The sequence below is a fragment of the Aythya marila genome, assembly GCF_965140915.1.
Source record: "Aythya marila genome assembly, chromosome: 28".
NCBI classification, from domain to species: domain Eukaryota; kingdom Metazoa; phylum Chordata; class Aves; order Anseriformes; family Anatidae; genus Aythya; species Aythya marila.
In genome coordinates, this window is record NC_139069.1 from 1496435 (window position 1) to 1509809 (window position 13375).

A 13375-nucleotide genomic window follows, 5' to 3' on the forward strand; every position below is an offset into this window, starting at 1 on the left:
CACGGGGCTGTTGAGAGACACGAGTCTCTGCCTTGCACACCACGCACAGTGCACTGCAGTTCCTGCAGTGTCCCTCTGGCTCCTGCAGCCACTGCCAGAGGCTGGGAGGCACCTCAGCCCTGCAGTGCTTTGCCCTGCTCTGCCCTCCTCTGAGATGCCCCACGGCGTGAGGAATGGTCACAGGGACCTTGCTTCAAGCAAGCACATCTCAGAGCTGGATAAAGGTGATTTCCCAAGGCATGTTACTTAACCTCGTGACACTGTCTGCCCCACTGGCCTTCATGAGACTTGTAGGAATGGCTGATGGCATTTGTGCTCGCTCGTGTTCATCTCTCTGTGAGTGTATGATGTGCCTGCTGGCACCAGCAGCAACGGGTTTCCCTTTATACATCTCCCATGAACCTGCAGGGGGCCCTGCTCTTCTCCTGGACATCCTACCTCCCAGGGAGCCTGTATGAGATGAGCAATGAGCAGTGGACTGGCCAGCCATTGCTGAACCTCCTTCGATGCACCGTATATCTCTGAGCTGGTGGTGATGTTCTCCAGAGTAAGAAAAATGACAAAAAAGAAAACAGAACAAACCTTGAGCCTGCAATGTATTGTGGGTCATATGCAGAAAAAAATGGGTTATGTTTTTGATTGTGAAACATCTCCAGTCATCAGTCTCTTCAAGGCATCCTTGAGCTCCTGGTTCCTCATGCTATACATTAGGGGATTCACTGTCGGAGGCACCACCGAGTACAGAAATGACACCACCATGTCCAAGGATGCAGGGGAAATGGAGGAGGGCTTCAGGTAGGCAAACATGACAGTGCTGACAAAAAAGGGATACCACGGCCAGGTGAGGGAGGCACGTGGAAAAGGCTTTGTGCCGGCCCTGAGAAGAGGGCATCCTCAGCACCACAATGAAGATCTGCACATAGGACACCACAATGAAAATAAAGCAACCAAGGACTAAAGAAACACTAAACACAAGTGCCCAGACTTCCCTGAGGTAGGCATCTGAGCAGGAGAGCTTGAGGATGTGGGGGATTTCACAGAAGAACTGGTCCACAGCATTGCCTTGGCAGAGGGGAAGGGAAAATGTGTTGGCCATGTGCAGGACAGCATTGAGAAAGCCACTGCCCCAGGCAGCTGCTGCCATCTGGGCACAAGCTCTGCTGCCCAGGAGGCTCCCGTAGTGCAGGGGCTTGCAGATGGCAACATAGCGGTCATAGGCCATGATAGTGAGAAGGGAAAACTCTGAACCAAAGAAGAAGATGAAAAAGAAGACTTGTGCAGCACATCCTTGATAGGAGATGGCCCTGGTGTCCCAGAGGGCATTGGCCATGGCTTTAGGAACAGTGGTAGAGATGGATCCCAGGTCGAGGAAGGCGAGGTTAAGGAGGAAGAAGTACATGGGGGTGTGGAGGCGGTGGTGGCAGGCTACGGCGCTGAGGATGAGGCCGTTGCCCAGGAGGGCAGCCAGGTAGATGCCCAGGAAGAGCACGAAGTGCAGGAGCTGCAGCTCGCGCGTGTCTGCGAATGCCAACAGGAGGAACTCAGTGATGGTGCTTCTGTTGGACATCTGCTTTTTTGGGGATGTGATCCTGAACAAAGAAGAGGAAGAATAGTAACAATGTACAACAGACTCATCAGAGAAAAACTCATCCCATTTCTCATTTAGAATCGCCAGAAAATTGTCCATTTCCAAAAAGACATTTGGTAGGTATCTTTCCTGAGTTCTTCCTGATGCCTGAGGGTATCCCCAAGAGCAGGGGACTCCTCTGTATTCAATGCAAGAGTCAGTTATGCCCAATAGCCAGAGGTAAGGTGGAACATGGGGCAATCTCAGACTCACTTCACTCCTGATATCAAAGAACCTTGCCCCAGTGTTGCTCCCCGGTTACCCAACTTCACAGCAGATATATATATATATGATTTTTTTTAATTTTCAATTTATAGGGTCAGATTTTTTGTTGTTACTGACCTACCACACCTGTTGAGTTTTTCTAAAACAGAAATCCTGGGCATTTGTCCAGCACATAAGTGGAAATGTTGTGCATCCTAAGGGAAAAAGGGACTGACCCTATAGTGCAGTGTCCTTTAGTGAGGACAGATAATCTGTCCATCAATACTGGTCTCAGCCACCATGTGAGTGTTGCAGGAAAGTTGTATTCAGAGGTTGACCTGAGAAGAACCTGAACACTGCTGAGAGTAGAGGAATCCAGGCACAAAGTGCCCATCTCCAGACCCCTCATCCTGTCCCCATACTCCTCTTCCAGCCAAACACTCCTAGGGCTCATGGAATGGGCATGTGAAACCCCCATCCCCAGCCAGCCTGGGAACAAGACCAGCAGCAGCACGGCCAGCTGGAGAAGCCAGGAGGAATGCCAGCGTGCTGCTGCCAGGGGAGGCAAGGCCAGGGAGGGACAGACGGACACTCAGCAGACCCTCCTGTGCTGCAGATCTGCCTGCAGAGCAGGCAGCTCCTGCTGGGGACACTGGGGGCTTGAGGGCAGAGGCTGTGCTGGAGGGAGAGGAGAGCAGGGGGTGTCCCAGGGAAGGCTTCTGCCCTGCAGGGGGTTGCGGGGAGGTGCCTGAGCCCTCCCTCGCACAGCATTTCTGGCAGCAGCTCCCTCTCACCACCTGCCCAAGTCTCTGCTGCCTTCCTATTTCTCTGCTTGGAGATGGTTCTATGTCCCCATGTCCTGGTTTCAGTTAGAACAGAAGTTTCAGATAGAACAGAATTAATTTTCTTCCTAGGAGCTGGTGGAATGCTGTGTTTTGGCTTATTATTACTTTTGTTATTATTATTTTCCTGTCTTATTAAACTGTCTTTATCTCAACTCACGGGCTTCACTTTCCATTTCTCTCCCCCGTCCCAGAGAGGGAGGGGGAGGGTGAGCGAACGGCTGCGTGGTGTTTAGCTGCCGGCCGGGTTAAACCACGACACCCCACATCTCCCTGTCCATGCTCACAGCCCCCATCCATGCTTCCACTGCACTGCAAGATTCAGAAAGCACAGAAACTAAAAAAGCCTTCCTCTTCAGATTAACCAAGCGTCAGTTTTCCTCTGGAAATGCCCTTTTATAAATGCCATTGTGTATAGCACATTCTATTCCACATTAAATGTAGAGTAAAAGTCATCCTGACAGATGCTATCAGCCATCAGATGTGCCAGCTGTAGAAGACCCCTCTGGCAAACCCACCTGCATGGCCCTGCTGCCAGAGCCTCACGGTGTCAAGAGCCTGCAGATGTGTCCTGCCACACGCTGCCCTCTGTTGTTGCGCTCCTCAGTGCCTCCAAGCCCTCTCTCCTTCTCTCCTCTCTGTGTGCCAGCTGCGGTCAGAGCCCCCAGCCCTGCTGCGCTGTGCAGAGGAGCTGCTCCTGGGCACAGCTGTCTCTCTACAGCGATGCCTCTTGCCAGGAGCTCCCCTTGGGCTCAGGAGCCTGGCCCAGCTCAGCAGCACAGCACCCGACCGTTCCATAGGTTGCTCTGTGCCCTTGGGCTCCCTCGAGGTGTCCCCAAGGCCTCAGGGCTGACAGCTCCCAAAAGCAGCAGGGTCTCTGCTGGGGTGTGGTGTCTGAAGCAGACTGAATTCATCACCGACTGGCCTTCTCTGAACACAGGAGAGATGACTTTTAGAAATGTTATTTCTACTGTTAGAGTATGGTTGTCAAACATGATGTGCTTTAACCTGGCAGGCAGCTCAGCACCACACAGCTGTTAGCTCACGCCAACACCCCCCAGCCCCAAATGCTTATGTGTTGTAGTAAGGGCAGTTTGAAGTACTGAAGGGGAAGAGGAATAATAATAGCAATTATTTTTATTACTATTATCGTTATGTACAAAGCAAGCTATGCACAGTGCAATTGCTCATTACTGACTGATGTCCAGCCTGTCCCCAACTGGTAGAACATTGCATTAACCATCTGCACCTGCTCTTCTTTGACCTTCAACCACTGCATAAATGGAAGGGTCCTCCTAGGGACTGGGTGAGGGAGACAACTCTTTAACATCCTCTGTCTCCAAGGCAGCTATCCCAAAACTCCACCTGTACCCTTTTGGATTTGGAAGTACCTTCTCATGGGGAAGTCTATGTCAAGGTTTCATAGATCAACATTCTTCTCCCTCCTTTCTTTTCTGGGCAGTAGTTCTTTTCCATTCTCAGGAGCCTGATTTTCACACCCACTGTTTTCTCCTGCATGTAGAAGCAGTGGAACCTGGCACAGGTTGGTGCTCTGGCCTAGCAAGAGCAGACCTGGGGGGTCTGGTCTAGGCCCCAGACTAGACCTGGGGTCTGTCACTGGGGCTGGAGTGGCTGCAGGACATGTCAGAGGTGTTGGAGTAGCTGCAGGGCCCATCACAGGGGTTGGAGTGACACTGACTGAGGCTGCCTTTGGAATTCCCTTTGGAATTGCCAAGGTGATAACCCCTCCTTTTCAAGCACTTCTGCAGTTTTTAAGGATTCTGCACGTGCTCAGGGGGGAAGTTCCAAAGCACTGGAGGTGCCCACTGCTCTAGGTGCCTGCCCAGATCCTCCCATGCTCCCTGCCACTCCTAACTCTCCGGCCTTGGGGCAGGTCTCCGGAGGGCATTCTTAAGGAGTTGTTTATCCTTAAACAAAAGTTGAAACACATTCAGGAGACATCACAGTAGGACCATCCCATGGATATCCAAAGCTTTGTAGAGCGAGCTAGGGTACTTAGCCTGGAGGAGAAGGGGGAGGTGAAGGAGAAAGAGAGAGTACATAAGTGGAGAAGTGTTTCTCCCGTTTCTCCTCATGGATTGGCTCCCTAAAGCAAAAAGGTGAAGGGTGTAGTTCTTAAGAGTTTCTGAGTGATGGTTCCTGAGGTATGGAGGTGATGGCAATGCTCAGTACAAAGAACAGATTTGTCACATGACCAGTAATTTTCCTGACTCATAAGCCAGTGTTACACAACATAGCAAAATAACTTTATACCAGACCCAGAAATGATAAAGAGCACAACGGGAACACATGCAGCAAGTAATGTGCTATACAACACATTTCTGAAAACAAGCTTGCAAAGGGCAGGTTGATCAAAGACGTTCCTCTGTACTTTGAAAATGCAGATGTCAAATTCATCTTCTACTAGAAGAGCAAGCAGAAGGATGATTAAGCCTAACCAAGGAGTAAAACACCAGCCTTAAGCCTAGCCCTCCACCAAGAACTGAACTCTAACCCACAAAGCTTGTTCTTCCCCTACCCCTTGAGCAGGCATCTTGAGCAGAACACTGATCCCTCCCTTAAAGGCCTACCATTCCCTTAACCCTAGAAGGTGACCTCTAATGCCTAAATGTTAATCTGAACACATAACTCCCAAAGCCCTCCACCATGCACACAACACATCTCAGCTTCAACCCCACTTCTACACCTAACTTCAGCTGCTTGTCCCCTTGGGGTAGAGCAGGAACTGTGAAGTCCTGCAGCAGTCACTCAGCATTGGAAGAGGCATGTGAGGTGATAGGTATCTGATCAGATCAGAGGCCACAAGGAGGAGCTGGCTGGGAATGCTGGGATGAGGTCAGGTGTGCCTCAGGATGTGCTGGGCCTGTAGGAGGCCCATGGTTGTGACGGAGGCTGGGAGGTCACTTCTGTCTCTGGCTCTGATGGACCTGCATGAGGAATGTGGCACAGTTAGGGACTGTAAAGGCCAGAAGCATGCACATGGCATTGAAGATGATGGTGAGGCGTCTTCTGTTCTGGTGAGGTGATAGACCACAAGAAGGCTGATGGGATGGGAGTCATGCTTGAGGTATAGTTTGTGAGAGCATAGAATCAGAGAATGACTCCTGTTGGAAGGGACTTTAAAGATCACCTATTGCTAACCCCCTGGCCATAAACAGGGATGCCCCCCATGAGATCAGGTTGCCCAGGGCCCTTTGCACAGGAATCCCTTCCTCTGTCGCATCAACTACACCTCTCAGCTTGGTGTCATCTGCACACTTGCTGAGGGTGCACTCAACCCCACTGTCTATGTCACTAATAAACATATTAAACCATATGGGTCCGAGGACAGACCCCTGAGGTACAAGACTCACCACCAGCCTCCACTTGGACATAGAGCGATTGAGCACCACTCTCTGGGTGTGACCTTCAGGCCAACTCCTTACCCACTGAATAGTGCACCCATCAAATGCATATCTCTCTAATTTGGAGACCAGGATGTCATGTGGGACAGTGTCAATGGTCTTACTGAAGTCCAAGTAGGTGACATAGGCTGGTCTTCTTTTGTTGTCTGATGTGGTCACTCCATTGTTAGAAAGCCACCAGATTGGCCAGGCACCATTTACCCTTTCGTGAAGCCATTCTGGTTGTCTCGGATCACCTCTTTGTGCCTTGACACTGATTCCAGGAGGATCTTTTCCATGATCTTTTGAGGCACAGAGCTGAGGCTCACCATTCAGTAGTTCCCTGGGTTATCCTTTCTACCCTTTTTAAAAATGGGAGTGATATTTCCCTTTTTCCAGTCACCAGGGACTTCACACAACTGACAGGACTCTTCAAATATGATGGAGAGAGGCTTGCCAACTGCATCAGCCAGTTCCCTGAGGACCCTGGGATGCAAGTCATCAGGTGCCATAGACTTGTACTTGTGGAGTTCCATCAGGCGGTCTCAAACCTGCTCTTCACTTAGAGTGGGTGGGAATTTGCACCTCCAGCCTCCATCTATGGCTTCAGGGAAATGAAAGACTTGGGAAGCCTGACTGGCAGGGAAGACTGAGGCAAAGATGTTGTTGAGTCCCTCAGCCTTCTCCATGTCTGTCATTAACAGTCCACCCTTCTCATTCATTGCAGGGGGTACACTCTCCTTGGCCTTTATTTACCGAGTGATGTATCTCTAGAATGTCTTCTTATTATTCCTTGCATCCCTTACCAAGATGAGGCTTACTCACCCAAATGCCTTCCGTGGACACTAGTATTAAAATGCTCTATTTATCCCTCGATTCATTGGCAGACCTAAATAAAATGCTAAACTACAGAGCTTGCCTATACCCTAACCACAGAAGAACACCAAACGTTCCCAAAAAACCTCTGTTTACTCTCTAACCCAGAAAAGTGAGTCCTAGTCCCTAAGGGACTAGGGAGATACAAGCTCGGCTTCAGGATCTCCTGCCCCAACAGGAGGAATGTGACTGTGGCAAGGACTGTGAGGTCACTTCTGTCTCTGCACTTGATAGGGCAGCAGCAGGAATGTGTCACAGAAAGGGACTGTGAGGTCACTTGTGTCTGGAGGTGGCAGGTCAGCATTGACTTCTCCCTGGGAGCTGCACTTTTGGGCTGACATCTGGCAGTGGCCCTGCTAGGCCAGCAGAAGGCACCTGCTTGGCATGCTGACTGGGGGATCCCCTCTGCCTCCAGACCCAGGAGGACCAAGACAGAAAGAAGGCCCCCAGATGGGTTGTCCTGTCCCTCCTGCTTGAGTCCATGGCTGGGCAGCAGGAGGCACAAGGCTTGGCTGTGTCTCCACAAGAAGCTGCAAGGCCAGCAGCAGGCCCCTGGCTTGGAAGCTGCTGCTGAGGTGACTTGTGTCCGGTTTGTGACTTGTGTCTTGGCTTGGACTGGCGCACGCTTCGTTGGGTTAGAAACTGGCTGGATAGCCGGGCCCAAAGAGTCGTGGTGAATGGAGCCAAGTCCAGTTGGAGGCCAGTCACTAGTGGCGTCCCCCAGGGCTCGGTGCTGGGGCCGGTCCTCTTTAATATCTTCATCGATGATCTGGACGAGGGCATCGAGTGCACCCTCAGTAAGTTTGCAGATGACACCAAGTTAGGTGCGTGTGTCGATCTGCTTGAGGGTAGGAAAGCTCTGCAGGAGGATCTGGATAGGCTGCACCAATGGGCTGAGGTCAACTGCATGAAGTTCAACAAGGCCAAGTGCAGGGTCCTGCACCTGGGGCGCAATAACCCCAAGCAGAGCTACAGGCTGGGAGAGGAATAGTTGGAGATCTGCCAGGCAGAGAAGGACCTGGGAGTGATGGTGGATAGTCGGCTGAATATGAGCCAGCAGTGTGCTCAGGTGGCCAAGAAGGCCAACGGCATCCTGGCTTGTATCAGGAACAGTGTGGCCAGCAGGGCTAGGGAGGTGATCGTCCCCCTGTACTCGGCTCTGGTGAGGCCGCACCTCGAGTACTGTGTTCAGTTTTGGGCCCCTCGCTACAAGAAGGACATGGAGGTGCTTGAGCGGGTGCAGAGAAGGGCGACGAAGCTGGTGAGGGGCCTGGAGAACAAGTCCTACGAGGAGCGGCTGAGGGAGCTGGGCTTGTTCAGCCTGGAGAAGAGGAGGCTCAGGGGCGACCTTATCACTCTCTATGGGTACCTCAAGGGAGGCTGTAGCGAGGTGGGGGTTGGCCTGTTCTCCCACGTGCCTGGTGACAGGACGAGGGGGAATGGGCTTAAGTTGAGCCAGGGGAGTTTTAGGTTAGATGTTAGGAAGAACTTCTTCACTGAAAGGGTTGTGAGGCATTGGAACAGGCTGCCCAGGGAAGTGGTGGAGTCACCATCCCTGGAAGCCTTCAAAAGACGTTTAGATGTAGAGCTTAGGGAAATGGTTTAGTGGAGACTGCTAGAATTAGGTCAGAGGTTGGACTCGATGATCTTGAGGTCTCTTCCAACCTAGAAATTCTGTGATTCTGTGTGATTCTGTGATTCTGTGGTTGGCTGAGAGGCCGCAAGGATCCTGCTGGGTTGGGATGCCTACTTCAGGAGTGGTTTCCACCCTGATGGAGCTTTCTTTGGTAGTAGGAAAGAGCAGGAGAGAAAAAAGTGCTACAAAATGTGCATTGGAAGGATGGCACTGGCCATGAGGAGGAAGAAATGTCCAGGGGAACAATTGGTTTTGTTGCTAGTAACAGAGGCAAAGAAGGCATTAAGTGTCTCAGCCTTTGCCTCATTCCTTGTCACCAGGTTTTCCCCCCAAAATCCAATAAAGCATTATGATTCTCCGTAATCTTCCATCATTTAAAGTATTTTTATTTTTATTTTTATTTTTATTTTTATTTTTATTTTTATTTTTATTTTTATTTTTATTTTTATTTTTATTTTTATTTTCATTTTCATTTTTATTTTTATTTTTATTTTATTGTCTTTGACAGTAATAGAAGGATTGAGCTCCAGCTAGGCTTTGGCCCGTCCAGTTTTGACCTGCACAGCCTCATAACATTCAGGACATGACTACAGAGAAACTGACAGTATGCATGAGAAGAAAGCACAGCAACTGTGGAACCTGGCAGCCTTCCATCCCCTACCTTCTGTGACTGTGCTGCAATGCCATTTAGCTGGTTACTCCTGAATTATCCAAATTTCCCTGCAACTCTTGCTGGTGCTGCTGTCTAGTCAGATATAGCACAATTTCCCTGCAACTCTTGCTGGTGCTGCTGTCTAGTCAGATATAGCACAATTACCCATAGGTTGAACTCTCTGCCTGCTGACATTAACAGCTGATAGAATGTAGCATCACTGTGGGTGAACCTTGAGAATCTGCAGGATTTTGACTTCAGAAAACACTTGACTTTAACATGGAGAAGAGCCCAGCCCTGTACCAGAGGAAGAGAAACCCCACACATCAGGGCAGACTGGGACCCTGCTGAGTGAGTAGTGCCCAGGAGGAGGAGGGCCTGGGCACCACGAGGGATGCCATAGAGCAGTGGTGCCTGCTCAGCAGGAACCAGGCCAGCTTCCTACAGAGCTGCCTTCTGAGGAGCATGGCCACCAAGAAGATCTGAGTTATCACGCTCAGCTCAGATCTGCTGTGACACCACAGAGATAAGGGTCTGCAGCCAAAAAGGAAAGATGTGGAGGTCTCGGAGTCCCTAGCAAAGCCATGTATAGACAGGATAGAGGACTGTGACAAGGCTGAAAGTCCCAGCAGGACCAGGTCTTTGTGTTCATATCTATGACTGTTATCTCTGCCACTGACGCCCACGAGGAGACAGCTTATCATTAAAGCATCAGGGCCTCATTGCCTCCTCACCCCCCACCTATGAACCAGGCAGGGGTCGTACCATTCTCCTACACTTGGCAATGCAAATCCCCATCTCCTACTGCCCCACAAAGAGCCCTGAGCAACCTGTCAAGGGAAAGGATCTCCCTTCCGAAGCACTTGGGGTCAAGGCCTGGCCTTTGTGCTTGGTGACACACATCCAGTTTTCCTACACATCAGTGTCACCTTCACATTGCTTTTGTCTCCTTGTCCTCACTGCCTCCAGGGTTCTGCTCTAACGAGCTCCAAGGGAGGCTGTGTCAGTGCTGGCCCTCAGGGGGACACTGCAGGAAACTTGCCTCTGACTTGGACTTCTGGAGAGATGTCTTCAATTGTCTCTGAGTGCCTGAGGTTCGTGGGCTCATCAGCAAAGCCCCCAGAGGGGTGATTGCAGTACCTTGGGCTGGTGCTGTGCTGCTGAGCTGGGCCAGGCTCGTGGGACATGAAAAAAAAACGTATTTCAAAAAGTCCCATGAAGCAGAGAGACAGCTGTGCCCAGGAGCAGCTCCTCTGCACAGCGCAGCAGGGTTGGGGGCTCTGACCGCAGCTGGCACACAGAGAGGAGAGAAGGAAAGGGGGGCTTGGAGGCACTGAGGAGCACAACAACAAAGGGCAGCATGTGGCAGGACACATCTGCAGGCTCTTGACACCGTGAGGCTCTGGCAGCAGGGCACTGCAGGTGGGGTTGCCAGAGAGGTCTTCTACAGCTGGCACATCTGATGGCTGATAGCATCTGTGAGGATGGGTCATATTCTACATGTAATGTGGCACAGAAGATGTTTTAGAGAATGGTATTTTTGAGGGGGCATTTTAACAGGAAGACCGAGGCTTGGTTTATCTGAAATGGAAGACTTGCTTGGATTCTGTGCTTTCAGATTCTTGGTGTGGAGGGGAGGCAGGGTTCATGACAATGAATTGTCTGGATTGTACAGGAGACTGAGACTCCAAGAGTATTGCAGGGAGAGATCAACATGGCAGCAATTAATGTGATCAAATCCCTTCAGGCATCTCAGCCTAAAGACTGAAACAACAACATTTGTTGTCTCCTCAGGGCTTATCAGGTCTTCAGGAGCTGCAACCCCTGTGATGTCCTGTACTCAGGAAGCACACAGCTTGTGGGATGGGGTCTGTGAGCATGGACAGGGAGGGGATGTGGGGACACAGAACCAGCTCCCAGTAGGGACATAGATACAAGCAGGGACATGGGCAGACAGTGAGAGGGAGCTGCTGCCAGAAATGCTGTGCGAGGGAGGGCTCAGGCGCCTCCCTGCCATCCCCTGCAGGGCAGGCACCTTCCCTGGGACACCCCCTGCTCTCCTCTCCCACCAGCACAGCCTCTGCCCTCAAGCCCCCAGTGTCCCCAGCAGGAGCTGCCTCGTCTGCAGGCAGAGCTGCAGCACAGGAGGGTCTGCTGAGTGTCCGTCTGTCCCTCCCTGGCCTTGCCTCCCCTGGCAGCAGCACGCTGGCATTCCTCCTGGCTTCTCCAGCTGGCCGTGCTGCTGCTGGTCTTGTTCCCAGGCTGGCTGGGGATGGGGGTTTCACACGCCCATGGGGTGAGCCCTCGGTGTGCTTGGGAGAAGGGGAGTACGGGGACAGGGTGAGGGGTGTGGAGATGGGCACTTTAAACCTGGATTCCTCTGCTCTCAGCAGGGTCTTTGTTCTTTTCAATCAAACGTGAGTACAACTTTCGTGCAGCTCTCACAGGGCAGCTGAGATCGTACTTGATGGACAGACTGGCTGTCCTCCCTGAAGAACACTGTGCACTAAAGTGAGAGTCCCTTTTTCTCAGATAATGGTATACAAGGATTCCCTTTGAGTCCAGCAGAAATAGCCAGGATCTGTGGCTCGGAAACATTCCTCAGGAGTGGTGGGACAGCTGAAAGAAACAAAACAAAACAAATAAATAAATATATATATAAAACACCTCCACAGCTCTGCTCTGTAGTTTGGTGGACAGTGAGCAACACTGGGGCAAAACATTTTCAGATCAGGAAGGAAGTGAAACCAACATTTCCCCATGTTCCTCTTCACCTCTTGCTGTAGGACAGGGCTGACTCCTGCAGTGCCCGTAGAAGAGGCCCCTGTTCCAACAGACTCCGTCAGGCAGAATGAATCAGGATGCATGAAAGGGATCTGCCAAATGTCTGCCAGAAAGTGCACAATATAGGTGATGATTTTAAATGAGAAATTGAATTAATTTCCTTCTGATAAATTTCTTGTACTTTATTACTCTCATCCTCTTCTTTGTTCAGGACCACATCTCAAAAAAAGCAGATGTCCAACAGAAGCACCATCACTGAGTTCCTCCTGCTGGCATTCGCAGACACGCGCGAGCTGCAGCTCCTGCACTTTGCGTTCTTCCTGGGCATCTACCTGGCTGCCCTCCTGGGCAACGGCCTCATCCTCAGCGCCGTAGCCTGCCACCACCGCCTCCACACCCCCATGTACTTCTTCCTCCTCAACCTCGCCCTCCTTGACCTGGGCTGCATCTCCACCACTCTGCCCAAAGCCATGGCCAATGCCCTCTGGGACACCAGGGCCATCTCCTATCAAGGCTGTGCTGCACAGGTCTTTCTCTTTGTCTTCTTGATGTCAGCAGAGTTTTCCCTCCTCACAGTCATGGCCTATGACCGCTACGTTGCCATCTGCAAGCCCCTGCACTACGGGAGCCTCGTGGGCAGCAGAGCTTGTGCCCAGATGGCAGCAGCTGCCTGGGGCAGTGGCTTTCTCAATGCTGTCCTGCACACGGCCAACACATTTTCCCTGCCCCTCTGCCACGGCAATGCTGTGGACCAGTTCTTCTGTGAAATCCCCCACATCCTCATGCTCTCCTGCTCAGATGCCTACCTCAGGGAAGTTGGGCCACTTGTGTTTAGTTTTTCTTTAGGCTGTGGTTGTTTTGTTTTCATTGTGTTGTCCTATGTGCAGATCTTCAGGGCAGTGCTGAGGATGCCCTCTGAGCAGGGCAAGCACAAAGCCTTTTCCACGTGCCTCCCTCACCTGGCCGTGGTCTCCCTCTTTCTCAGCACTGCCTTGTTTGCCTACCTGAAGCCCCCTTCTATTTCCTCCATATCCTTGGACATGGTGATGGCAGTTCTCTACTCAGTGGTGCCTCCAGCAGTGAACCCCCTTATCTACAGCATGAGGAACCAGGAGCTGAAAGCGACACTGAAGAAACTGATTCTAGTTTTAGTATTTGCTTAGTAATGAACTGTCTCTCTTTTCTAGTTTAACTCAAGTTAATCTCCGGCAATTTGTGCCCTCTAGGTATAGCATTTGTCCTTGTTTGAGCTTGGATAGAGTTAATTTTCTTCCTAGTAGCTGGTAGAATGCTATGTTTTGGCTTAGGATGAGAAGAATGCTGATAATATGCCGAAGTTTTAATTGTTGC

At 51.1% G+C, this 13375-nt stretch overlaps 1 protein-coding gene and 1 pseudogene across 2 annotated transcripts; one reads left to right on the forward strand and one right to left on the reverse strand.

The window, feature by feature from the left end:
* Nucleotides 1-627: 627 nt before the first annotated feature.
* On the reverse strand, nt 628-1567 carry LOC309888228 (olfactory receptor 14A16-like; annotated as a pseudogene). The gene has a single exon. The product of its transcript is annotated as an olfactory receptor 14A16-like (transcript).
* A 10682-nt stretch (nt 1568-12249) lies between these two features.
* Nucleotides 12250-13188, forward strand: LOC309888229 (olfactory receptor 14C36-like; the record flags this gene model as incomplete). The annotated part of the gene is made up of 1 exon (XM_082780466.1): nt 12250-13188. The coding sequence occupies exon 1, from the start codon at nt 12259-12261 to the stop codon at nt 13186-13188; it is 930 nt and encodes a 309-aa protein (XP_082636592.1). The 5' UTR covers nt 12250-12258.
* Between the last annotated feature and the right edge of the window lie 187 nt (nt 13189-13375).